This window comes from Schistocerca americana, chromosome 8 (genome assembly GCF_021461395.2).
Source record: "Schistocerca americana isolate TAMUIC-IGC-003095 chromosome 8, iqSchAmer2.1, whole genome shotgun sequence".
NCBI lineage: Eukaryota > Metazoa > Arthropoda > Insecta > Orthoptera > Acrididae > Schistocerca > Schistocerca americana.
In genome coordinates, this window is record NC_060126.1 from 400206426 (window position 1) to 400234337 (window position 27912).

At 39.0% G+C, this 27912-nt stretch overlaps 1 protein-coding gene across 1 annotated transcript in view; it reads left to right on the forward strand.

Annotated features, from left to right (window-relative positions):
- LOC124545213 (Meckel syndrome type 1 protein) overlaps positions 1–27912 on the forward strand; it is a 123218-nt gene that overhangs the window by 38665 nt on the left and 56641 nt on the right. The window contains exons 2-3 of the mRNA XM_047124081.1: positions 6186–6471; positions 26829–27040. Of these exons, the coding sequence (XP_046980037.1) occupies positions 6186–6471; positions 26829–27040 (498 nt within the window). The remainder of the gene's footprint in view (positions 1–6185; positions 6472–26828; positions 27041–27912) is intronic.

Consider the following 27912-nt stretch of genomic DNA (forward strand, 5'->3'; position numbering starts at 1 on the left):
AACTAAAAACAATTTAATTACTTAAAAACATTGAATATGATTTCCTTCTTTAAAAAGGAATAAAACTTCATTTTTAATAACAGGTCTTTTCAGTTTTGTTGTTTCATTTCAAATAAAGTGGGCTAAACAGTGTTAGTCTACTTTGTTTATCTTTGTTTTATTTACATCACATCCTGTATGATACAAGAAATTGTCCTTTAATGACCAGTCTTTCTCTATAGCAGGGTATCAGTTTTGTGTGTGTGTGTGTGTCATGTCAACTTGCTTATGGTTTATTTATTTAACACTGAAGACGGAGTGCTTAGTGCATTGCCGTCAAGCCAGTATACTTGAGAGTTTCTTATTTACTTCTTGTATATGTGTATAGTTACCTTATACTCCTTTACAAATTATTATTACCTGAAGAGTTGCTTGTCAGGTATATACCATTCACTGGACTTTCACTCCTTCTAAGGGCAAACACTGTGTCAAACCTCAATACCACTATAGATGTGGGAGTACCCTTTTTTTCCCTAAGCAAAAATATGATTCAGGTCATTTCCTCAGTTGATTCACCCGACCATCCCTTCTATGGGTCTGTCTAAACTTACCTCTCTCCTACCTGCATCAAATGGTTCAGGTAATTCCTCCTACAGATTCACCTGACCAAGGTATATGCCATTCCTCCTACCTTTTCATCTCTTGTAACTTATCCACTATTTGGGTATGCCCCATGTTAACTTCATCAGTAAACTTAGTTACTAGCCCCCTTTTACTATCTTTTCTCACTCTAAATCATAAGTTTCTCCCATACTTGCTTTATGTTGACACTACCTGATTGCTCTTTGTCAAAATATCTTAACTCCTCACTTCTAATTTCTTCGTTTTCTTACTCTTGTTTATAACATATATAACATCAGCATGTACACATACTTCTCATGCATCCGTACTTTGTGTCTACTTACTGATACATGTAGCTTATCCATTTCTTTCTTACAATTACTAGATTTAGACAACACAAAAGATTTTATTCCAGGTATTTCTTGTGAATACACTAGGATAATGTCAGTGCTTTGGCTCCTGTTATTAAAATTTGTTCCTCATGGACCTACTCCTTGTTGAATATTGTCTTGCCTTCCATCTCCTGCCTGGACTCTTCTCCCTTACAATGTGTAGCATGACTAAGATTTGTCACTTACATAACTCTAAAAAAATCCTGTTAGTCTGTTGTTGTCATCATATGTGAAGTACCTGGCAGTCCAATCCTGTTGTTGTAGGTTGTAAATTCTGCTATATAGATTGTAAGAAGAAGAGATCCTATGATAGGAACTTTGTATATGGATAGAGGGAAGATAGATTTGGTACTCCTAATGGAAGAGTAAGGAAAGGAAATAGAGAGACAGGTATGTTAGGATTGAACAAGAAGACAGAACCCCATAGATGGACTCCCTGAGCATCCCCACACCAGAGATCCCATCTGCTAAGGTACTTCACCGTGGTGCCAGAGGAAGAAGATGTTCAGCATTCCCTACAGAGCAGACTTGCCATGGCTTTACCATCACAGACACCCCAAAAACTGATCCTAACAAACCTCTATGAAATGCAATGGAACAGGAAAGTATATTCATGTATGTCATCATCAGTGTTCAGTCGAATTTCTGTGGTTCGTCAGTTCGTTGATCAGTACTCGATAGAGGTGATATCACTACTGATGATTAATCTCCCCTAATAAATTTCAAATACAAACCCAACCATTCTTTTCTTCTTTCTTTATGTTTAAAAATGTATAAAATCAATAACTTTGTATTCTACATTCCAGAATATTTCGCTTACTATATTCATACCTTATGCAAAGATCTTGAGATGTGAGTTGAAGTATTTCTGTGCAAGTGTCATAGTGTTATAACCTTCTCCACTTTCTATTATTATTATAATAATAGAGCTAAAATCATTCTTATTCTTAGCTTTTTGTGTACTACATGTACATTGTACATCTTCAAAATTTTCCTTGAAATGATAATTTATAATTAAGTTTATTAACGAAGCTCATGGCTGTTGTCATACATGTACCAGTGCAATTGTTATTGAATGAACACTTGATGTAACGTTTACAGGTGTTGGGTTCATATTTCTGGAGTAAGTGGTAGTAGAAAGTATAATAGTAATAAAAGATAATAGAATAGTCAAAGAAGATAGAAATTGTCCCCAAGAAAACTAAGATGGAAATACGGAAACAATTTAAATCAGACAGCTGGTGGTTGTCAATCCTCCAGATTCACAAAGGGCGTGAACTATCCTGGGGCCTTAAATCTTTTCATCATGTCTATATTGTATAACCCTTTATCATCCCCTGTGTCAGGGTCTACTAGATGTTCTGCTTTTGGATGCGGTATGTTCTGAACTTTAAAAGGCCCACTGTAACACTGAAAAAATTTTTTCATTTCCTTCTTTAAATTCGAGCTGTGATGAAAATCCCATACTAATTCAAAATCATTTATTTGAGAGTTTCCTCTTGTAGGCTACCTTCTCTTGCAACTTTTCCAAGTCATGTTAACTGAATCTTCCGTCCATTCTTGATAGAACAACATTGTAATAAATGAAAAGCACTTGTTGGCCTTTGTTCTACAGTACAGTTAACACAATACAAGTAAAACCATAGAACAAAAGCAAACAAGCACTTTTGTTCTACAGTACAGTTAACCCAATAAGAGTAATACAGTGGAACAATAGCGAATAAGTGCTTCTCATTTTCCAAGTCAGTTTCTGTTGAATTTGGCCATGTAAAATTTTTTACAAGGCCTCTCCTATAAGGTTTTATTCATAATTTCTAATCCTGTTGGCATATGTAGTAATTCATTAAGGATTACTCGAAACTCCAGCACTAGCTGTGGCCAGGTAACAAGCCTCATAGAACAGCATGTTTTACACAGTTGTCCTAATTCTTTCTTAACATATTCATAAGGATTAGTTTGTGGACTGTACTTGGATATAATTATGTGTTTTACCTCTTTCCAACCCAAGAATTTCTTAAAATTACGGCTAATAAATTGTGGGCTATTATCATTTAATAGATGTGGTAGTTTACCCACACCTTGAAAATACTCTTGCAAACAATGCATTACGGTATTGGTATTTGCTTATTTAATGGAATATAGTTGAACATATTTTGACCAACATTCCTTAGCACCTTCCTTAAAAGGGGTGTTAGTATTAAGTGATTCTACATTCTCTTGTACAGTATAATTTACGAACTTGTGCAGTCTTTCTTCCAAATTAGATTGCAGTTCAAGTGTGTTAACTATTTTTCTAAATTCTTTGCTTTGTATTAAAACAGTTACATGCTTGTTTGCCTCTGAGATGTGCTTTTTAACCTGGTTGAACTCTCTAACAGAAAATTGACCTACTTTGTTAATTTTACCATAATTCTTTGAATAGCTCTTTTACTTCCTCCTGAACTTAATCATATTGGTTATTGGTTTCATGCTTCAACTCTTGAAAAACTGGGTCAACATACTTGCAATGTTAGTTGATTTAGCTTCTATTTCCTGTTTGACATGTTCTTTTACCTCTAATTTTAGTTCTTCCTTTGTATTTTCTACTGTGACAGACAATTAGTTACTTTTAGACTTGACTTTGTTAGATAGTTCCTTAATATTAGAATCTACTTTGTCAGATAATTCCTTCTCAGTGTCAAAAAGTTTCTTATTTTTTGAATCTATTTTGTCAGACAATTTCTTAAAATTAGAATTCATTTTGTCCGACATTTGTTGTAATAAACCTTTAAACCATTCTGGAGTCCCTGCAGTCATTTTTCTAGTAATGACTGGAATCCAATGGAAATATCCTCTAGTATGTACCCTCCATTACTGTAACAAAAAGTTACTGCACAGTTTTCTTAAACGTGATAACAGTGAAACACTGTGTCCCTATGCAGAAGAAATTTCAAAGTGCATTTCTGTATTTTCTGAAAGCTCACCCTTACCAATGAACTGTTCTTATCTCTTACTTAGCTAATGCAACCGTGTGTATGTGGCAATGTACCGATGATTTGCACCACACAATGCAGTCAGTGTGTCAAACGCTGCGATGGGGGACTGCGCTGTGTTGTATAGTAGCGCCTTGCAGTGTTGCTCAGCTACTACCGCGTCCCCACAGATGTTGGGATTCAAAATCTTCTGTGAACTCACTGAAAAATTCTTCTTCTCCAAACCCACTAAGAAATTACTCCATCATAGCTAAAATATTCTTTTATTCATGTGCCAATGTTTTTTACTTGACGCATAAATTTAACTGAAACTGCTCTAATACTTGTACCACAGTTGTATAAGTATGGTTTGTCTTCAGATTTCATGAATTGTTCTAATATTTCCTTTCACTTTCTTTTTTATGGATTATTACTGAGTTTATGTCAGTTCACTTATAGTGTCTCCTTTTGTTTAATCCTTATTGCTCTTAGCAACCCATAATTTATCACTTATTGAATTTCAAGATTTTATAGATTTATAGTCCTTTATTGTCATCGTTTTGCTCCACTGCTCTATACCCTATACACTGGGAGCCAAAAGTGTTTATATTGTTTATTTAGGGTTTAGGTAGATGCTGGCTCACTCCTTGTAGTTGAAGCTGAGTCATAACGCTTCTTGAGAGCCGTCACCCAATATAGCATCTGACATATTTCCTTTGTTTTTGAATCCAGTCAGTGTTGTTGATTCTCTTGAAGTAGAAGTCATACTAATCAGTGCCTCGGAAATCCAATGTGTAGCTGGGGAAAGAATTAACTTCATCATGTTCTGCAGCTGTTATTGGAGCAGAAGATGATAATGTACTGATATCATGAAAAAGCATGTCCACTACTTTTCTTTTACAAACACATTTCCTTGAATGGACGTATAGACCATCAGAGTGACTCATGAATTAATGTAGAACGTAACTTTGATATAAGATACCCCTAAAAGGCTGAAAATGACAATCAGTATTACATTATATTTCATTTGTCACAAAACAATCTTGTCTTTTGTTTTCATTCTTGGAGAGTGTGGTTGCTCTTTGACGTTCAAGCCACTGCCAAGTCACAATTCCAAAATGTAAAAGGCCTGATCACAGCAGGTGAAGCTGTTTATTTGTCGTCACGCTTTGCCGTTTCCTCATATTCCACACCCTCCATTTAATGTGTGCACATATGAAAACAACTACCCACACACAGTATATGTTCTGCAACTTACTCCCTACTTAATATTATTCTGTCATGATCATCTTTCCTTGTACTACACAATGAGTGTGAAATGTCATTTGCCTAAATGGCATGTAATACTTCAAAACCACTTGAGAACTGTGGGTATTCAGCGAGCAATACATTGATGCTTGTTGGGAATAACTAGGTACTGAATACATAATTATGATTTTATTAAAATTAAATGCTGTTGGGCAGAACATGTAGCAAGATGGTAACTGGAACAGGAAAGTTCTTTGTTGGCTTTCAAGTGATAAAAAAAGGCAAAGACGACAACCTAATTGAGTGTTAGTAGATGACACTGGAAGACACTCGAGAGCAATATGTGTGCATGCAGCTGAAATCATCTGTGGAGAAGTATAGAGAAGGCATTTATCCAGTAGTGGATATCAAGTGGCTGATTATGATAGTGACTGAAGTAAGCACAAACCAATGTGGCTGTATATCCATCCTGTAATTAAATAGCATACGATTGCTATATCACAGCCAATCAAAATGTTTAAAATTTTACAAAGACCAAATTTGTTTTTGTTGTTTTTATCAAACTTTTTTCTTTTGCTGTTAAATGTTTGCTTACAAAATTGCCTTTCTGTCCAGCAGTTATTAATTAGGAAAATCATACCAAAACTAAAAGAGGATAACCAGACAAAGCGTGAGCCCCGGCCTCCTGAATCTGAAGCCATTGTCTTAAACAAATGCAACTTATTCAATGTTATCTAATTTACAATTTTCTTATGTTTGTAACATACTTGGAACTTCATATTTAAAAAAATAAATAAATAAATGTTAGTGTTATGCACTAGTGATCTGGGATGTATGATCATCCTCTGAAAAGCATTACAGTGTCGGTGTATATTATAATGTGACAGTCATGTTCTAGTTGGCATGTTTTTCCTTATTTATTTCTATTCTGAGTACTCTAAGTAATCTTTAATTTTTGTGAATTACGTATCATTTAACTGTTTTCTAATTGCAGAGTACGTTTCCAGCTACCAAAAACAAGAAACATACCTATTCCACAGTTTACACCAAGAGAAAATGACAAACAACACACTAATGCAAATGATAATACGCCAGAATATGAAGAACATACATTTAGCTGGCAAGAGAAAGTATTTAGCAAGTCTGAAGTAGAATTTTATCGCCACAGTGGTAACTGCAGAACACCACTTCAAGAGCAGTACCATCAGGAAGTTTCAGAGTGGTCTGATGAAACAGGGCATCTGTTTACATATATTGATGCAGATGGCTTCAGTGAAGAGGTAACTTGTTTCAGTGACAGGCTTGTCAAATTGTGGTAATTGAAAGGTGAAGATAAAATTATCATTGGTTTGAGAAGAAGCTTTGAATGGTATACAGCATATAAACAAACAGCTGAGCACTGTAATCCAAAGTGCTCCCTCCTCCCCATGTTCTCATGTGCAACCTTTTTTGAATTTGTGCTTCTTCCAAGAAAACACACACACACACACACACACACACACACACACACACACACACACACACAAATATGTGGAGAAGCAGAGAAAGAGAGAGGGGGGAAGGAAGAGAGAGAGAAAAGAGAGAGAGAGTTACATGGTTATTTGGTTATGTTCTGCTAATATTGTGGCAGGCTGGGGGTACTGATTGTCTTGGACAGAGTGAGTATAGTGCAGACTTTGAAAACATAGCAGGAGAGGCATAGGGAGAGGGAGGGACAACTTGTTAATAGATCAAGACTGTGAATCGTTAGATGGACTTGGTTGACCAAGTACCTGCATGTTACACATGAGAACATGTGGATGAGGGAGCATTTTGGATTTTTTCTGCTGCACCATCATAAATAAATTATTTTGGTTCTTACTTGATTTTAGCTGGTTTGGAGCATTCTTCTGCTACGTCGGGCGGCTGTGGAGAAAAATTAATATTATGTTAATAGCGGGCGAGTTTTCCGCTTTCACTAATTTTTCATAAGTTAATATCGCCACGTAATGGCGTCGTAGGCTGCATCGGCCGCTGCGATTGTTGAACTGTAAATTACTTGAATGCAGGTTAATTCAAGGAAGGCGGACATGAAATCGGGATCACCTCTTACAAATTAAAAGTGCACAATAATATTCAATTAATATATTATCTGCTTAACTCATACAAATATGCTTACATTTGCCAGCACTCGCAAGATGTCCGCCTATACATCATCAAGACAAGTGAAGAAGTGAAGTCGACTAAAAAAAAATTAACAAAAGAGCGTATCTTGTCGTCTCTTTAGATCATTTTGTTATAAATTATTTCTTTGCATTTGAAACTTGGACAGAGAAATTATTATTTTACGGCTACATGATAAAAATATATTATTCAATTTTCAAATGTCTCTTGTTTATAAATACTGTTTTTTAAGTCTTTTCGTAATATAGCACTGGGGACGCTATATTGCCCCCCGAAATGTTTATGTCACAAAAAATGTTCGTGTTTTTTGACATAAATATTTCCTCTTTCATGTCCACAGTGTCCACACGCAGATTTTTCTTTCACAGTTTACATATGTCACATCGTATGTTGTAATTACTGAGGTGTGTTGCACACAAAGTGTAATACAGATGAAGTTATCTACATAACAATATAATATACAATTGGTTACGTATACAGTCATGTACAAAAGGACATAGAATACAATTAATTTCATTTTGGCTGCTTCTTTTTCGGTTTGCAACTTTTGCAGTGTTCAAAGGTATACAAGCACGAGTTAGTCCGGAATATTTGAAGTCCCAGGGGTGTCAACTGTTCGCTCCCCATTTGGCGCGGCCGTAGGGAAACCTGGGGAAAACCTCGGCGGAGCGACAGACTAACTGCTTTGGTCACTTTCACTTAAATGTTTCTGGGATGTCATTGGAGTACAGGATGTGCATACATTACAAATAATGTTTTGTTGCACTATGCAAAGAAATGAGGTCATTATAACAATTGATTGCGGTGTCGTTGATGATCTACGCCGCGACGTTTAGCTCGCGACGGCGTCGGTTGGTGTGTTCGGTGCTCGGCGTTCGCGGCGGCTGCGGAGAGGTCAACGCCCGCTCGACGCCAGCGTGTGTCTCGCCGTCGCGGAACGTCAGAATCAGCTGATCAGCTGCACGGTCGGCGATGCGCTTGTGTCTCGCCCGGGCGTGGCGGAGTGGGATGATATTCGCCCCCCGCTCTTGTTGGCCGGAGTCAGCTCTGCTACGCATCTCCGACATAGTACATGAAACATACACACAACCAACGTAATATTTGTTTCCCGCTGCAGATGGTTACACTAGTGGGAAAGAAGCATTTATTAGTGCGGCAGTTGTTGTTAAGTTTTCGCCAGTTTCCGAGTGTCAAGCCAGCACTGTCCCGCAGAATACATGACATGGATCTCCTCCCGTGAATGCAGTTTTGATGCAATACTGTTTCCATTACACGTCAGTTTTTGTCTTGACAAAATTATTTATGTTTTCGCCGCACTCGCAGGCACTGATGAGTGTCCCAATACGAGCTTAGCACAAACATTCGCCGTTTCTGCGGTCGCTGTTTTGCAACAGTCCACGCATCGCATTCCAATCTCGCATTGTTGTACTCACTGAAATTACAGTCTGTCCCAAAAATATTGACTGTGGGTTCACTTCACGTTAACAGTTTACATTTATAAGCAAATTCACAGTTTTTCGTGCGTAATATTGGCGTTTGGTGTCCTTACCGCTGATGAACGTTCAATACTAGCACTTCACTGTCCGTATCACAGTTTCACCTTCACAGTTTTTCCCACCACTTGAAGTAATTGTTTCGATTAGTTCACAAACACTAATGTATTTCATTCAGTCTGAACTGGATTTTGGGTCGTGCTGGATTTTACCAGTCTCTCGCGCTAATTATCTCTTTTCATTTTCCACTTAGAGTCGTACTTGCCTTCAGATTTTTTGACTATACAATTGTATTTCCGTCTCATCTGAGGTAAGTCCCCATGTCATGTCTGCCCACTCATTGTGTACTTGCCCTCCAGAGCCAGGCTCGACTTTACAAAACTTTGCCTCTCGCATTATTGTAGAAATTTTATAATCTAGGCCTAGCGTGCAAGTTCCTAGATTAATGTTAGATTTGTGACTTTTGTTTACACTACAAATTCGTGCAAATCTTTGCCTTAGCAGATGGCAATATATTTTAACAGTGCTTAGCGGTAGTCGCGTTTACTGATTTGCTTTGTACCTTGTCCACAACACATGAGGTACCTTGGGTGGTGTACACCCTGCACTGATATTGTTAAGTAAATTATGATTGAGCATATTTCAAGATCGGTATAGATATAAATACATGGAACAACATATACACTATAATATTGAATTTCATAAGTTTCATTACTACTACAGTTCAAAAATATTCATGACACACTAATGGAAAAATTCTTTCATTACATGCTGTTGAATTTTTTTAATATATCTTTAAAGCATTTTTTAAAAATGAAATTTGTAAATTATTCTTAAACCTACGTTCATTTTTTCCTTCAAAATGCAATTGCTTAAAAATACTGTTATTCCTTAACATCTACAAAATTGAATCGCACTAATCTTGGGCGCCTCATTGTCTTTAAATGTTACCCTAAAATCTGAACATTTACACACAGAAAAAAATACACTCTAAACTTAACCTACTATTCACATATGTAAAAGTTGCTCTACTGAGCGAACGTCTTTAAGTCTTTGTAAGTATTTTTCTTGTTTCCTTTATAATTGCCTCCTTCTTTGACCATGGGATGGTGTAGTTTGCGTGACAGAAAGTATCGTGAGGTACCACTTTGAAGTTATAGGTGTAGCCCTCGATAACATCGGGTTTTTCCGAAAACACATTCTCATAATCTGTAATTAGCTGCGTCAATTCGTTTTGTTGTGCTTCAGTCAAATGTTCTGACTCCCTGACTTTCATGGCTATCAGTTTCCTTTTTTCCTCTCTGTCTTCAGTAATCAATTCTTTATAACATGCTTGTCTCGTACTTAAGTCAGAATATAAATTCATTACCTGTATTCCTTCGAATCTCGACTGAAAGCTCCGGCAATATTTACCGTGCACTTCCCGTGTCCTCAACAACGGCAAAATTACCCGTCTACCCTCATTCATAAGGCTTACTTCCCCGCACAAGAGGTGAATTTTTGCGTCTCTCTGGCGTAAAAATTCTATCCCCAGGATGCAAGCAACACCTAATCCTTTAACTACTAGGAACGAGCTTTTCATTGCTTCATTTCCTACCGTAAACTCGACTTGCACCTGGTGCTTTATGATATGAGATTGTGCACCTATTGCACCTGTTACACGACAATTCTTCACTGGCAATACTGGTATTCTATTATTTTGACTCAAGTACTTGTAAAAATTTGCACTCATGACATTGGTTGACGCACCGGTATCGACTATTATCTGTATTGGTGCTCCGTACATATCTGCTTGCAATATAGCCTGCACAACACTTTTGTCGGTTCGGTTACACTTCTGCGGTATGTCTACAAGTTCCTTTTCTATTTTTGTTCCTTCATTGTATCTCAGCATACAAAGTTTATGGCTGTCATCCGTGAATGTGCCCTCACTACACCATCCTGCAGCCAACAACGGAGAGCGTATTGTGGCTGTCTTTAGTTTAACGGATGAGCATTAGTGGGTTGACAGTTGTCTGTCACTTCCACTAACCTCGCATTGTGGTTCTGGTTGTTGTTGTTGCTACTGTTGAGTTGGCCGCCCTGCCTCGCCTATGGTGTATTTTGATATTGTGTATGGCCCTGGTTTTGCGGTGGTCGGTTGTAACTTCCTGACATGTTCTGTGACGGACCTGGGTTGGCGTTCCATTGTGGCGCTGTGTTTTGTTGCCACTGAGGTGTCGGTTCATTACAACCACGCCACTGGTTTCGGTTGTTCCGCCATTGCGGATTGCCGTTACCATTATATCCATTACTCATGCGTCCATCATGATGTCTCTTTCGATTCTGACGATTAGAACCGTTGCCGTTATAACCATTGCCATTGTTTGTGCCTCGATTCTGTTGCCTGTGCTCTTGCCTATTCCCGTCACCATTTGGTACTAAGTTACTACCGTTACTGTGGCTGCCATTGTAATCGGTGTTTTGTTGATTACAGCCTGCATGGTTCCACTGGTTTCCTGTTTTCATATCTTCGATCAATAAGTCAACAGAATCCACTATTTCCATGAATTGTTCTATATCGTATTCTGGCACATTGATGAAACATCTTTTAATTTCACTGGGCAACTTCATTTTTATTAATCTGATTATGTCATGATCGCACATTGGCTTGTCCCAGTACCTGGTTTTGTTTACATACTTTTCGAAATATTTGCGTGACGTTCCCATCTTAGGATTGTACATTTCTGGACTGTACAACTCCTTTCGTAGTCTTTCTTGGATGCTATCGGACCAGAATTTTTGCAAGAAAGCACCTTCAAACTGTTGCATCGTTAGACATTTTTCGGACACGTTGGTGGCCCACAGTGCCGCGTCACCTTGAATAAAGGAGACCACGAACTGTATTCTTTGTCTTTCCGTCCATGTCCTGGAAAACACATTCCTGAAGCTCTTAATAAATACCACAGAGTGGACATTTCGTTTTTCGCTATTGAAGGGTTGGAATGTCGTGTGTTTTATTACATTGTCCTCTTTTTTGCACATCTGATTGCTGCAGTCTGTGACATTCATTACTTGGTGATGTGCGCTGCACGGTATCGCATGTTGTTCGTGCTCATAATTCGCATTAGGTTGTGGTTGCGCACTCGCACCCTGCCTACCGTCAGCGTTATTATAGTAATCAGTACGCGGAGTCAGATTCATGATCTGTCCGCCACTGTTTACATTGCTTTCCAATGCAGACAGTCCCCACGCGACCTCCTGTTGCCAATTTGGCAACTCCGCTGTCACACGGGATTTGATCTGTGTTAATACGGCATGCAGTGCAGCAGCGCTAGCGTCAATATTTACACTCGCGGCCGCAGTCGCTTGTTCTACAGCTGTTTTTACGTCGCTTTCAATCTTTGCAGATATCTCGCGATCCTTTGCTTCTAGCCATTCATTTAATTCTTTTTCTACTTTTTGAGCTTGCACTTCCAAATATGCGTCAATACTTTTCCGTGCATCTATCTCCACATTATCCACGTGGTTGGTTTTAAAGTCTGGACATTATCTTCAAGCCTAGCCTGCGATATCTGTAATTTTTGCATCTCGCCGGCTAAGCTTTGCACAAGATCGGGGATTTCTTTGCAAGCGTCCCGCATCTCGGCAAGTTCGCTTTAGATCCTATCTAGTTTCGCTTCATTGTGCTGCTCTTGCACACGTGGCATCTGAGCCAGTTTTTCGTCTCTTTCCCTATCTCTTTCTTCGAGCCTACGCAGAAATTCAGCAAAAGGGTCTGCAATCGGTGAGCATACTGGTGCCCCGCTTAATCTAAAGTGCGCGTCATATATCTTGGTGGCCGAGTTTAGGTTCGTTCTGCGCAACTGACGTCACAAAACACAGTCAGCCAATGAACAGAGAACGACGTTGCCAGATCTCGCTGCAGTGCAGAGGACGGACGAGTTTCTTCAGTTTTAGAAACGTTCAGTCATAAATAAAGTAATAGAACAAAAGCCATGTCTTGATAGCAGACTTTCTTTTATAGAAACTTTGGAAAAAGTGTTCTTTATACCAATTGCTTCATATTATATTAATTAATTAAACCAAACAAGCAATAAGACTCCTAATTCAGACGATAACAGGGGAAGGTGTTTGTATCAATCTCACGAACCTCTTTTTCGCAATAAAGAACAGCGGTAATTGTTTATTCCCTATTGAACTTCGACGAAGCATGAGTAATTCATAATCATACCAATAGTGTTTGTCAGTATTTTGCTTGAGATATTAGAATATTTATGGAGTGCTACTCCCACACGAGCTGTGTTAGCGTAACGGTTAAAGTGCTGAGCTACGAAGCGAAAAGTTATGAGTTCAAACCTTGTGCGGTGGATAAATTTTTCTTTATTTAAAAACAATATCGAAATGTCTTACTTCAAGAATTTTATTCGTTTGAATGGAGTTTTTTGAAATTTCTAGTGCTTTGTCTCTTAATTAACCCTTTGGCTGCTGCAGACACGTGTTCCCCGCATTCCGCACTGTGCGCGATTTTGTCATCACTGCACTGCTTGCCTGTGCAGACACACGATGTTCCGACTGCTTTGACACACTTTATCATTCGATTTCACAAAAACTATTTGGCCCAAAAATTTGATTTTTACTCATCATCTTGACTGATGCCTTCCCCCCCACAAATGACTAAATTTTGTTTCGATGTTCAACGCAGTTATTGTGCAGCATTAAATGTAGTAAACCATTGCACAGAATTTTGAAGAGTTTGCAGAGGTAAAAGGCCATAGCGTATACTTTCCGTATGGTCGATTTTAGTTGCCACAATGTTGAGAATGAAATGTGGACAAGATACCTAAATTTCATATAAAATTTACGTTATAACAATATCTCATTTAATTTAAGTACCACATAGGTGTCGTATGTAATATTGAGAAATATTCCATCTTTCGCGACTGTAATAAAAGTTTTATTTACACCAGGCGCTTCAATTGATGAAAGGTATGGTACATACACAATGGTACTCATGTTCTCTTTCTTGTTTTTGTTCCACAGTCGCAGCTTTACCTATGGTATTGAAATATATTCCTCTTCTGCAACTGTAATAAGCGACTTATTTAGACCAGATGCGTTTCTCTCTTTTGAAGCATCTTCAGTGGACAGTATTTTGTCTCCTCCATTGCCAAGTCACCTTTCGTAGTTTTGTGCTGCGGTAACACAATATTCAACGTTTGTGTCGGCTGATCAGTGTTTTAGCAAATAAATGCTGTTTGTGTGTGCCACACACAAAATTTTATTTGACATAGCTCTGAGCACTTCACTGTCAGACGGTATATTCAAGTCCTAATGTTTTTGTAAGTCCGCAGTTTTGTTTAATGTATTTTGTCTACTTCCTTTTGATTGATTGAAGTGCTTTAAAATAAAGCCAAACGTGCCCAGTGTAAGTAAAACTTTTATTACAGTCGCGAAAGGTGGAATATTTCTCAATATTACATACGACACTTATGTGGTACTTAAATTAAATGAAATATATAGGTATCTTGTCCACATTTCATTCTCAACATTGTGGCAACTAAAATCGACCATACGGAAAGTATACTCTATGGACTTTACCTCTGCAAACTCTTCAAAATTTCGTGCAATGGTTTACTATATTTAATGCTGCATAATAACTGCGTTGAACATCGAAACAAAATTAAGTCATTTATGGGGGGAAGGTATCAGTCAAGAAGATGTGTAAAAATCTAATTTTTGAGACAAATAGTTTTTGTGGAATCGAATGATAAAGAGTGTCAAAGCAGTCGGAACACCGTGTGTCTGCACAGGCGAGCAGTGCAGTGACAAAATCGCCCACAGCGCGGAATCCGGGGTGCACGTCTCTGTAGCAGCGAAAGGGTTAATGCGGCCGTGGTGGCTTTACTTCATGAACTGCGCGCTCCCCCCTAAACGTAAGCTTGCGAACTATGCTATACTATGGCGCTGCTTCTATTGGCGCATGCGTCGTGTGCAACTGGCAACGCAGCAATCTCCCGCGTCTGGGCGGGCATGCACGAGCCGCCAAGATAAAAGAATTGAACTATAGCACTCGATTGGCCCCCCTGCCCAGGCAGTGGAGTTGTGACTCTATTCCCATTCTGCTGTGGAGTGTCATTCACCGTCCACAGATTCTCGCCCCCCGCTCCGGAAATTATGTTACCCGAGGTGGTGGCTTGGGATTCGTTTGCGTATTGCAAATGACCCTCACTTTCCATATTAACAAAATTTTATTCGTCTGGTACGGATGCTTTAGCTTGTCCTATCTTACCCATAATAAATTCACTTTAAGCCACTGACGAATCTTTAACACTGATACACACACGAATAATTATCCCCTCCAAAAATAAACATATAAATAAACAAAATGAATAATTATCCCCTCCAAAAATAAACATATAAATAAACAAAACGAATAATTATCCCCTCCAAAAATAAACACGTAAATACACAAAACACCGAAGGTATCTCATGTGCACATGGGTTCGATATTCCGCACAGAGCTACACAGGATGCTTGCACAATAGGCCTTACCTTACTTATTTTTCTTTCTCACAATTCTTTTTCTTTTCTACACTTTTTCTTCTCCAGATCTCCTCAGGGTGTGGTTTTGTTGTTGTACATGTAAAAGAATTCATATAAGCATTAATATTTTACAACAATTAGACACATACATAATTACATTCATTACAATAGAGTCAGATTTAGTAAATTTAATATTTTCTTTGATCAGGCCCCAAAGTTGCGGCGCCAATCTCGCGTCCGTTGGCCGTCGTAATTTAATATATCTTATTATTTTTTGATTGTTGCCGACTTACGTGGTGGGCCTTAATAAAAATGATATTTCATTTAATTTTGATTTTACGATTAAATGCTTTCCTGAAGTTCTCCTTTTTAACAATATTAATCTTAAATTATTTGTTACGTTAATGAATGTTAGACTCGCTGAATCTTAAAACATGAGCATATAAGTTGTACAATGTAATAAACTTTTCATATTAATTTCCTCGGCTAGTCAGTTCACTTTAAAGCAAGAAATCTTTAGTTATTAATTAAAATTGCGGCCCACATACGCGCGAGAGTATTTTTCTTACCTCCGTTAACCATTGTATTGTAGTCAGAGACCTGGCTCTGGGTCTCGGCTGTGGTACTGAAAATAAGAATCTTAAAGCTAAGTATTTTCTGCAACGTTGGGCGGCTGTGGAGAAAAATTAATATGATGTTAATAGCGGGCGAGTTTTCCGCTTCCGCTAATTTTTCATAAGTTAATATCGCCACGTAATGGCGTCGTTGGCTGCATCGGCCGCTGCGATTGTTGAACTGTAAATTACTTGAATGCAGGTTAATTCAAGGAAGGCGGACATGAAATCGGGATCACCTCTTACAAATTAAAAGTGCACAATAATATTCAATTAATATATTATCTGCTTAACTCATACAAATATGCTTACATTTGCCAGCACTCGCAAGATGTCCGCCTATACATCATCAAGACAAGTGAAGAAGTGAAGTCGACTAAAAAAAAATTAACAAGAGAGCGTATCTTGTCGTCTCTTTAGATCATTTTGTTATAAATTATTTCTTTGCATTTGAAACTTGGACAGAGAAATTATTATTTTACGGCTACATGATAAAAATATATTATTCAATTTTCAAATGTCTCTTCTTTATAAATACTGTTTTTTAAGTCTTTTCGTAATATAGCACTGGGGACGCTATAACTGGTAGGTAATTTGAATCTTTTTTTTATGCAGTCTTATCTTTAAAGTCAAAGCTGAAGAACACACCAGGTTTCATTCTGAATAAGGTTTCAGGATACCTTCTGAGTTATCAAAACCTGTACATTTTTCGTGAATCTACATCTACAGCTATATTCTGCAAACCAGTGTGAAGTGCATGGTAGAGGGTACATCCAGTTGTACCAGTTGTTAGGATTTCTTCCCATTCCATTTACATATCGAGTGCAGGAAGAACAACTGTTTGAATGCCTCTGTGTGTGCTGTAAGTATTCTGATCATATCCTCACAATTCCTATGTGAGCAATTTGTAGGCGGTTGTAGTATATTCCCAGAGTCATCATTTACAGCCAGTTCTTGAAACTTTGTTAGTAGACTTTTTTGGAACAGTGTACATCTGTCTTCAAGAGTCTACCAGTTCAATTTCTTCAGTGTCTCTGCAGAACTCTCCCTTGGACCAGACAGTTCGACAGTTCTATGACCATTCATGCTGCCCTTCTCGATATACATTCAGTATCCCCTGTTGCACTTCCCCAGTATTCTACCAATAAACTGAAGCCTACCACCTGCTTTACCACGACTGAGCCTGTGTGATCATTTCATTTCATATCCACACAAAATGTTACATCCAGCTGTTTCTGTGAGTTGGCCGATTCCACCAGTGACTCATTGATGTTATAATCATAGAATACTGTGTTTTTCATTTTGTGAAGTACACAGTTGTACATTTTTGAACATTTAAAGCAGGTTGCCAGTCTTTGCACCACTTTGAAAGCTTATCAAGATCTGATTGAATATTTATGCAACTTCTTTCAGAAAGTACATAATTATAGACAACTGCATCATCTGCAAAAAGTCTCAGGTCACTATCAGTATTGTCTGCAAGGTCATTAATACATGAACAGAAAGGGTCCCAACACACCTCTTTGGGGCACATCCGAAGTTGCTTGTACATCTGACAATGACTCTCCATCCAAGATAACATGCTGTACCATCCCTACCAAAAGGTCAATCTGGTTGCAAATTTCATTTGATAACCCAAATGATTGTGCTTTTGATAATAAGCTTTGATTCATAAACTATAAATGAGCTAAATACTAATTTAATGATCCTCACAAAGTGTCTACAAAGAAAAAATAAAGACGACATCTCACCAAGTAGAGCCACTTATTAGGTATATAAACAAACTCAACTTTGTTGATGAGATTTTGAATGATGATGATATGAGAATTTGGTTGTAAACCTGATGCTGAAGTTACTTTATTGAATTGATCAGGGAAGAAACTAAAGCTGATAATAATTAAACTAATAGTAATAATAGAAAATCCAGAATGGAAGGTAATATATATAGGAGGACAGATCACTACTCATCAAATAGAAGAGATGTTGAACTGTCTCAAGGACATAAAAATTGCGGAAAATGCCGGGTTACCAGAATTAATCTTTCACTGCGTAGCAGAGTCTGCACTGTTTCAAAACTTCATGGCAGATTAAGACTACGCACTGCACCAGAACTCAAGCCTGAAACCTTGCCATTCGTGGGAAACACTCTTAAGATCTTTGCATGATCCACTACTTGCCCTTACAACTTCATTTCTTTCAGTACCTCTTTCCTATTTTCCAAACCTTACAGAAGCTTTCCTCCACACATTGGTACCTTCCAGGAGTGCTAGTCCAGCAAGGTATTCATAAGAACATGCATGAGGTTTGGAAAGTAGGGGAGATATACTGGCAGAAGTGAAGTTGTGGGGGAAAGTTGTGAGTCGTGTGTGTGTGTGTGTGTGTGTGTGTGTGTGTGTGAAATCTTGTGGGACTTAACTGCTAAGGTCATCAACCCCTAAGCTTACACACTACTTAACCTAAATTATCCTAAGGATAAACACACACCCCCATGCCTGAGGGAGGACTCGAACCTCCACCAGGACCAGCTGCTCAGTCCATGACTGCAGCGCCTTAGACTGCTCTGCTAATCCCACACGGCTGTGAGTCATGCATGGATAGCTATGCTGGTAAGAGTGTTGCCCATGAATGGCAAGGTTTCAGGTTCAAATACCAGTCCGATACACAGTTTTAGGCTGCTGTGGAGTTCTCCTAATTTTCACATAATATCCTTCATCAGAACCAGAACACACACACACACACACACACACACACACACTCTGTAAGTCTCTGACAGACTTGCATTGTCATTGGAAAAACTCAGTTTTTATTTCTTCTTCCTGAACTTTAGTTCATTCTCCAATTTTGTTGGTTTCCTTTATTGATTCCTCAATGTTCTGCTTGAATAACACCAGGGATGGGCTGCAACTCTGTCTTGCTCCCTTCTCAACCACTGGTTCTCTTTCATGTCCCTTGACTCATATAACTGCCGTCTAGTTTCTGTACAAGTTGTATATAACCTTTTGCTCCTTGTATTTTACCCCTACTACCCTTGTAATTTCAAAAGGTGTATTCTAGTGAACATTATCAGAAACTTTTTCCAAATCTACAAAAGCAATAAACACAGGTTTGCCTTTCCTTAATCTGTTTTATAAGATAAGTCATAGAGTGTATACTTTAGAATGTTCTTCCATTTCTTTGGAAACCAAACTGATTTACCCTCAGTTGGATTCTACCAGTTTTTCCATTCTTCTTTAAATATTTCATGTTACTATCTTTCAACAATGACACATTACACTGATAATTCTGTAATATTCACATATGTAAGTATTTGCTTTCTTTGGAAATGGTTTGAGGTCTGAGGTTATTTCACTTGTCTCATATGCCTTGCACAACTGGTGGAATGGTTTTGTCATGGCTGGCTCTTCCAAGGATCTCAGTAGTTCAGGCAGGATGTTGTCTACTACAGGAGCATTGTTTTGACTTAGGCCTTTCACTGTTTTGGCAAATTCTTCTCACAATATCATATCTCTTGTCTCATCTGCATCTATATCCTCTTTTCTTTCTGTACTATTGTTCATTTCCCTTGTGCAGACCCTCTATATACTCCTTCCCATCGTTTAGCTTTCCCTTCGTTGCTTAGTACAGGTTTTCTATCTGAGCTCTTGATATTTATACAATTGCTTCCGTTTTCTTCAAAAGCCTCTTTAATTTTCCTACAGGTGGTATTGATCTTTCCATTATTTACATATGTGTCTAAATCCTTAATCTGTCATCTAGCCATACCTGTTGAGCCATTTTTGCACTTCCTGTCAATCTCATTCTTTAGCCATTTGTATTCCCTTTCACCTGCTTCATTTGCTGCATTTTTATCTGTTCTTCTTTCATCAGTTAAATCCAAGGATTTCAACCAGGTGTTGTCTTTTTACCTATTAGATCCTTTGCTGCCTTCCTATTTCATCTCTCAAAGGTACCCATTCATCTTCTGCTGTATTCCTTTTCTCTGTTCCAGTCCCAATCATTTCCTAATGCTTCCTATGAAATTCTCATCAACTTCTGTGTCTTTAAACTTATCCTGATCGTATCTCCTTAATTTCCTATGTTTTTGCAATGTCTTCAGTTTTAATTGACAGTTTATAACCAATAAATTGTGATCTGGACCTAGAAACATATTACAGTTTAAAATCTGGTTCTGAAATCTCTGTCTTACCATTATATAATAAATCTGAAACCTTTGGTGCCTACAGATCTCTTCCAATGAGACAACATTCTTTTACAATCTTTAAATCAAGTGCTAGTGATGGTTAAAAATTATACCAGGCAGCTCCTTCTTTCATACCTTTCCACAGACCACATTTTCCAATTATTTTTCCTTTTCTTCCTCTTTCTACTTCTATATCCAGTCACCCATCACAATTAAGTTTTCCTCTCCCTTGATTATCTAAATAATTTGGTTTGTTTCACCATATATTCTTTCAATGTCTTCATCGACTGTGGGTCTAGTTGGCTTATAAACTTGTACTGTTGTGGTGGATGTTGGCTTTATGTCTACCATGGCTACAATAATGCATTCACTATGCTGCTAATAGTAGTTTACCCACATTCATATTTTCTTATTTGTTGTTAGACCTACTCCTGCATTACCTCTATTTGAGTTTGTATTTGTAACTTTAAACTCATCTGACCAGAAGTCCTGTTCATCCTGCCACCAAACTTCACTAATCCCCATTACATCTATCTTCAGCTGATCCGCTTCCCTTTTTAAATTTTCTAACCTGTGTACCCAATTAAGGGATCTAACACGCCATACTCCGATTCGCAGTATACAGTTTTATTTTTTTCCTGATGACATCCTCCTGAGTAATACTTGCCCAGATGGAATACGTCACCCAGGAGGATGCTATCATCATTTAACCATGCAGTAGAGCTGCATGCCCTTGGGAAAAAGTAATGGCTGTATTTTCCCCTTGTAGTTTCCCCTTGCTTTTCAGCCATTTACAGTATCAGCATGGCAAGGCCATGTTGGATGATGTTACAGGGCCAGATCAGTGAATCATCTTCACTGTTGTTCATGCAACTACTGAAAAGGCTGCTGCTCCTCTTCAGGAACCACACACTTGTATGGTCTCTTAACAGATACCCCTCGACTGTGCTTGCACCTATGGTACGCTGTCCAAATTGTTGTGGCACACAAGCCACTGTACCATGCAAGGTCCACGGTTCATTGGGGGAGGCGAGTTATCGAGATTGATCTGTAATTCTTTGCACCTATTCCCTTACTCTTTTTGTTTCAAGTCATGTGGGTCTGTTTGCTATGTGAATAATTCTCAGTAAATGTGAGGCAGATTAAAGAACTTCTGCACCCTCTGTGAACTCTTATTGTAATTCCATTAGGGCTTATCGCTACAGTAAACTGGAACAGATGAAGCATATTATTTGTGACTGGCAACTACCTTTTATCATGCCCTCAAACAAGGAACATCCACATTAAAATAGTATTCCTGAAAACTCCAAATTAACAAAATAACCTTGACCTTTTTTCCACAGCTTCTCACATTCCACTATTGCATGGTTCATATCAATCGGAAAGTCGCAGTTGCAAAACTTAACCAAGATGTCTCCCATCACATCATACTGCAGTTGTGTTGCTGATTTAGCCTGTCTCATAAAAGACAATGCTAACTGTGATTGCATTTAAACCATATACGAACTTTACTGCACTTGCTACATGACTTTTTAGAGGGATATGACCCAACATCTAGTTATCCACTCATCTTAATGGCCACTGGCAAACTGGGGTCACAGGAAAGTGTGACTGCCCAGTGGCAGAGCGTCCTGTACACTACTGTTCTTGATTTTAATGATTACTTTATTGTAAACACTATCTGGATACTTATTCTTGGGCACCAGCTTCTCTGAACTCTGGAGATGAAGATTGCCCATCCACCATACACTTCCATCCTGCAAAGCTTGTAGAATCAATCTCTGTCAAAAAATGTCCTACACTTACCTATGCCCTTTCTCAACACCATTTACTCAAATATGTTCATACTATTTGCATTGCAACATCACCATCACCATGCAGTATGTGACAGAGATTGCAATCTGCTGCATTGTGTTCTGTTCTGTTTTTACTGCAGCTGTCAAAGTGTTTCTGCAATGCCACCCGAGGCCCTGTGATTCAGCATGGGCAATTCTGTTTGTTATCTGACTTGATACTATGCCTGCTATATTTACTGATGTCGACAGCTTACTTAGTTATGGATTTATTACTCATCTAAAGAGATTTTTCTATTTGTTTGTAAAACTTCTCTCAACTGTGTTCCCCTAACAAGACATTTATTCCGAGTAAAGATATCTTCTACGATGCACGGAAGTTATACCTAGGTTGAACATTATACCACACATATAATTAATTTGTTCGGATAGCCCTTACCCCAGCCTTCTGAAACTGGTGACCCAAGACGAATTGACTGCGACAGTGTCCAGACTTCATGTGCGATTTCTGCCTTTCTGGCTGCTTAACCCTGAACTGTGGTACCCCAAGTTGAAGCAAGTTTCCATTATGCTGAATCATCTACAGATTTCAGGAAGTTTACTATAGTGTTCAGTCAACTGGATAACCATTTTGCTACAGAAGTTGAGGACATGACAATAATGCCTCCTGCAACTAGCTCCTGTGAAAAGCTCAAGGCCAATCTTATCCACAGAGTCTCTGCCTCACAGGAAGAATGCATATACCAGGTTTTGACACAAGAAGACATCGGTGACTGGAAGCCCTCACAGTTCCACAGACATTCGAGAGGCAAAGTTGATACCAGCAATATACTATGACAACCTACTACGTACCTTGTGAAGGAGCCACCTAATGTCACAAGTCAAAGCTATTATAGTGTCGCTGGTTGAGATGCCTTTAAACACAGTCACAGACCTGGCTGATAAAATACAAGATGCCATGACTCTCACTTCTATTGGTACAGTGACAACGCTTTGTAACATTGTATAAGCACCGCTGGTTACATGTGCAAGCTATGATTCTCTTGCAGCCAAGCTCAATGTGTTAATGAAATAAATCAGCAATGACTGGAGAAACTATTGTGACAGGTTACGTAGGTGTTCCTTAACAAACTGTTTGACTCCTGATACAGAACAACAGTCCATTTGTTGGTATCATAGAAGATGTGCGTGCCACCTTGCACATGGCCGTTGGATGTAAGAGCAACAACCAACTCCTGAGTAGAGTCACAGCACCCGTTCATCAGTGATCAAAGGTCAGGTCAGAAATCCATGGTGGACACTGGACCATACTTGTGCATATTTCCACATACTTTGTTACATGGTAGTCGAGCACTGACTTTGGTCTGCTTGTCTGTGGCAACAATTCTTTGATATTAATGTATAGTACACAGCAATTTGAATTAGATTTGAGAATGTGCCATGTCTTCTCATGGGACTTCATGATAGCTGACTTCATGATAGCTGACTTCAGGGAACTGATTATTGGAGCAGACTTCCTGGTGTACTACCATCTGTTGCCAGACATGGTGAACTCTAGAGTTGTTGATAGCATCACTGGGCTGACTGGTATGGATTTCTGGCTCAGTGCAGCATGGCACACTGCCAAGCTTGTCCCAAGTGACAAGTCGTGAGTATGCAGGTCTGATGCAGTAGTTTCCAACCTTGATGCAACCTCCTGGAGCTCCTAAAGAGGTACGTCATAGAAGTGTTTACCATATTAAGACTGCCATGGTCCACCTATCTTGTGAGGACCTAGACAATTGGCTCCTGTCTGTCTGGTCACTGTGAAGGTAGAGTTCAATTCCATAATCAACAAAGGCATTATTCGCCCACTGTATAGCTCATTTTGTCTCCTCTCCATCTTGAGTGTAAGAAGTGTGGTGCACGGCACCCATGTGGCTACACAACTGTCGAGCATTTCATGCCAAACCATAATCTGGTATCCCTGCTGTGGGCTTACAGTTATCCTGTATGTAGCACAAATGTGTTCAATGTGCTTCATTGTGTTAAGGCTTTCATTAAGATCCTGGTGGCAGAAGAGGAAATTCCTAAAACCGCTATCATCCATTTGGTTATTTGAGAGTCTTTACACGACATTTGGCCTATGTAACACTGCACGGTCATGGCAAAGGTTCATTGACTCAATACTGCAGTGACTACCATTCTTTCTTGCCGGTCTGGACAACATCCTTGTCTTTTCGGCCACTACAGAAAGGCACCAACAACACCAAATTGAACAATTTAAATCCTTAGAGCTGCACAGTGTTTCTGAACACTGCTAAAGTGTGTTTGGCCAGTCACAAATTAAATATCTGGGCCACAATATTTCCTCTTCAGGCACTCTACCATTGCCAGAAAAAGTAGAAGCCATTCTAAAGATTATACAAGCAAATACTGTTAAAGAATTAGGCTACTCTTTGATATATGTAATTTTTACTGTGGCCATTTGTCATGTTTGACTGAATTACAGCAGCTACTGACTGCAGCACTTGCTTGTCCGAAAATCAAAGGGAATTCTTCAAATTAGTGGACATACATGATGAGCTCTAGCTTTGAAGCAACAAAACAGTACATAACAAATGCCACACACTTGGCATGCAAGCTCTTTGTTAGTGGTAGACACAAGCCAGAGTGGTATCAGTGCAGCATTGTAAGAATCACATGATGGCACATGGCAGCCACTCGCTTTCTGTTCAAATAACTGTCATCATTGTAGCAAAAGTGGATTGCATATGATCAGTCTTTGAGACAATCAAGTTCTTTGGCCCACAATTAAAAGCAAGAGAGCTCACCATTTTCACAGATCATAAGCCACTCACCTACACTGTTCATCAAAACAACAATTGTTCATCATGTCAATACAGTAATTAGGAATTTATCACCCAGTTCAGTACTAATAGGAAGCACATCTTGGGCATTGAATGTGTCATAGCAGATTGTTTTTCTTGTGTCAGCAATCTGTCAAGCATCATAAATTTTGCGAAACTCGCCAAGTCACAACACAAAGACCAGGGACTTCAGAGTCTCTTGAGTGATGCATCATCGGCCTTAGAGTTGCAACTAATCGATTTTCCTGTCACAGATGTCAAGTTACACTGAGCTGTTTCAAGTGGAAGTCCTGTGTGCCTACGCCTTGTTATCAGACAATCATTTTGCCTGGTCTTGAAATAGTCGTTTGCCTTGGAGTGTAAAAAGTCTGTTGCAAATGGGCTCATGTGTGCATCCAGTGTCAATGAAAGAAGGTACCCTGCCACATGCATGCACCAGTTGGAGACATACCAAACATAATGATTTGTGTACATGCATATCGATGTTTTAGGTCCTCTACCACCATCAAATGATCAAAGTTACCTTCTTGCAATGATTGATTGCTTTACTAGCTCACCATAAACAGTGCCAATTTACAATATTTCTGCATAAATTCAAGCCAATGTCTTGTTATCAAGTTGGATATCTCATTTTGGTTTCCTGCTGCATGTCACAACAGTCTGTGGTTACCAATTTGAATCCCATCTGTTTGCCCAACTTACCAAACTCTGTGATAGCATTCACCACAAAACCACAGGTTATCACCTAGCTGACAAGAGACAAATAGTATGCTGGCACGGCTCCCTAAGAACACTAAAGTGTCATGAAACTTTTAGGATGACAGTTCTACTGATGATTCTACTTTGTCTCCAAAATGTATACAAACCAGAATTAGATTCCTCATCAGTGGAATAAGTGAACAGTGAAGTGCTATAGCTTCCTGGAGAATTGATGGATGCAAATTTCCTGCAGCCTTCTGACCAAGACCAACCAGCCTTCATTCATTGGTTGAGAGAGCACACAGCATGTATTCAACCTCACAAAGATTTGAGAGGTGGCACAACACTCAGCTTCATACACGTACATTGTGACTTGGAAACATGCATGCACATTATGCTGCATACAGGTGGTGTTAAGCCCTCACTGCAGCCACTTTACACATATTCGCACCATGTCTTACAAAGAGGAGTACGAATCAGGACATAACAGTAAACGGCAAACCCTCTACAGTGTCCATCAGTCGAATCAAAACACCATACATGTTCCCATATGTACTGCCGACTGATGCACTATTGAATCAGCCTCATCACAAGCACAAGCACCACTCAATGCAGACCTGCTTCCACAGAGCACAATAAGATCAGGAGGATGTGTACAGTTCTCTGCAGGTTTTTTTTTTTGATGATGTTCCACTTACTTGAAGGGGCTGTGGTAGCAATCAAGATTGCCATATGCAGCATTTGCACTGTGTTGTGTGTTTGTTTTTAGCACAGCTGTCAAAGTGTTTACGTGCCAGCTGTGACAGAGCAGCTATGTTTCAGTGTGGACAATTCTGTTTATTCTCTGAGTTGATACTAAGCCTACTACATTCATTGATGTCAATAGCTTACTTAATTATGGATTCATTACTCTTCTAAAGAAATGTTTCTACTCACATGTAAAACTTCTCTCAACTATGTTTTTCTGACAAGATATTCTCTTTCTGTGTTATTCTGGATAATGATATTTTCCATAATGAGTGGAAGTTATATTTTGTGTATCAGCCAGGCTGAACATTATGATGCACATATAGTAAAGCTGTTTGGACTACCCTTACCTTAGTCTTTGAAAATACATATGCTTTTCCTTTGTCATTCCACTGTATATTATGTTTTTTGGTTGGCCATCCGTCACTGCATGATTTTACATGTAGTGCTTTATTTAATTATTGAACATTATAGTTTCACAATAGCACTAGTATGGGAACAGTGAGGAAGTAACCTTTGTGAGTTGAATGTACAAGTGAATGTTTAAAGTTAAAACATCAGTGACATTTTTCAGGTGAGTGTTACAACTGGACAGCAGAATTGTGCTGCAGGAAATGGTAAACTTGAACTCTTGAAAAAACAGAGTTTTATTCGCCGTAAACCCAAGATAACGCAAGGTAATATTGTCAATGACTCTCCTTCTGCAGAGGCAAAGAAACAAAATCATTCCCTGCAGATATGTGAGCAACTTATGTATATAATGGCAGATCTCACTGATATTAGCAGGTGAAGTACATTAGAATTTTATTCAATAAATATAACAATTTATGCAATTAACACTACTTTAGTATCTGCTATAACCTACACTATGCGATCAAAAGTATCTGGACACCTGGCTGAAAATGACTTAAAAGTTTGTGGCGCCCTCCATTGGTAATGCTGGAATTCAGTATGATGCTGGCCCGCCCTTAGCCTCAATGACAGCTTCCACTCTCACAGGCATATGTTCAATCAGGTGCTGGAAAGTTTCTTGGGGAATGGCAGCCCATTGTTCATGGAGTGCTGCACCGAGGAGAGATATCAATGTCAGTTGGTAAGGCCTGGCAGGAAGTCGGCATTCCAAAACATCCTAAAGGTGTTCTATGGGATTCAGGTCAGGACTCTGTGCAGGCCAATCCATTATGGGGATGTTATTGTCGTGTAACCACTCTGCCACAAGCCGTGCATTATGAACAGCTGCTCAATCTTGTTGAAAGATGCAACCGCCATCCCTGAATTGCTCTTGAACAGTGGGAAGCAAGGAGGTGCTTAAAGCATCAATGTAGGCCTGTGCTGTGATAGTCACGCAAAACAACGAGGGGTGCAAGCCCTCTCCATGAAAAACACGACCACACCGTAACACCACTGCCTCCAAATTTTACTGTTGGCCCTACACACACTGACAGATGACATTCACTGGGCATTCGCCATACTCACATCCTGCCATTGGATCGCCACATTGTGTACAGTGATTCATCACTCCACACAACATTTTCCCACCGTTCAATCATCCAATGTTTATGCTCCTTACACTAAAGCGAGGCATCATTTGGCATTATTGGTGTGATGTGTGTCTTATGAGCAGGCACTTGACCACGAAATCCAAGTTTTCTCACCTC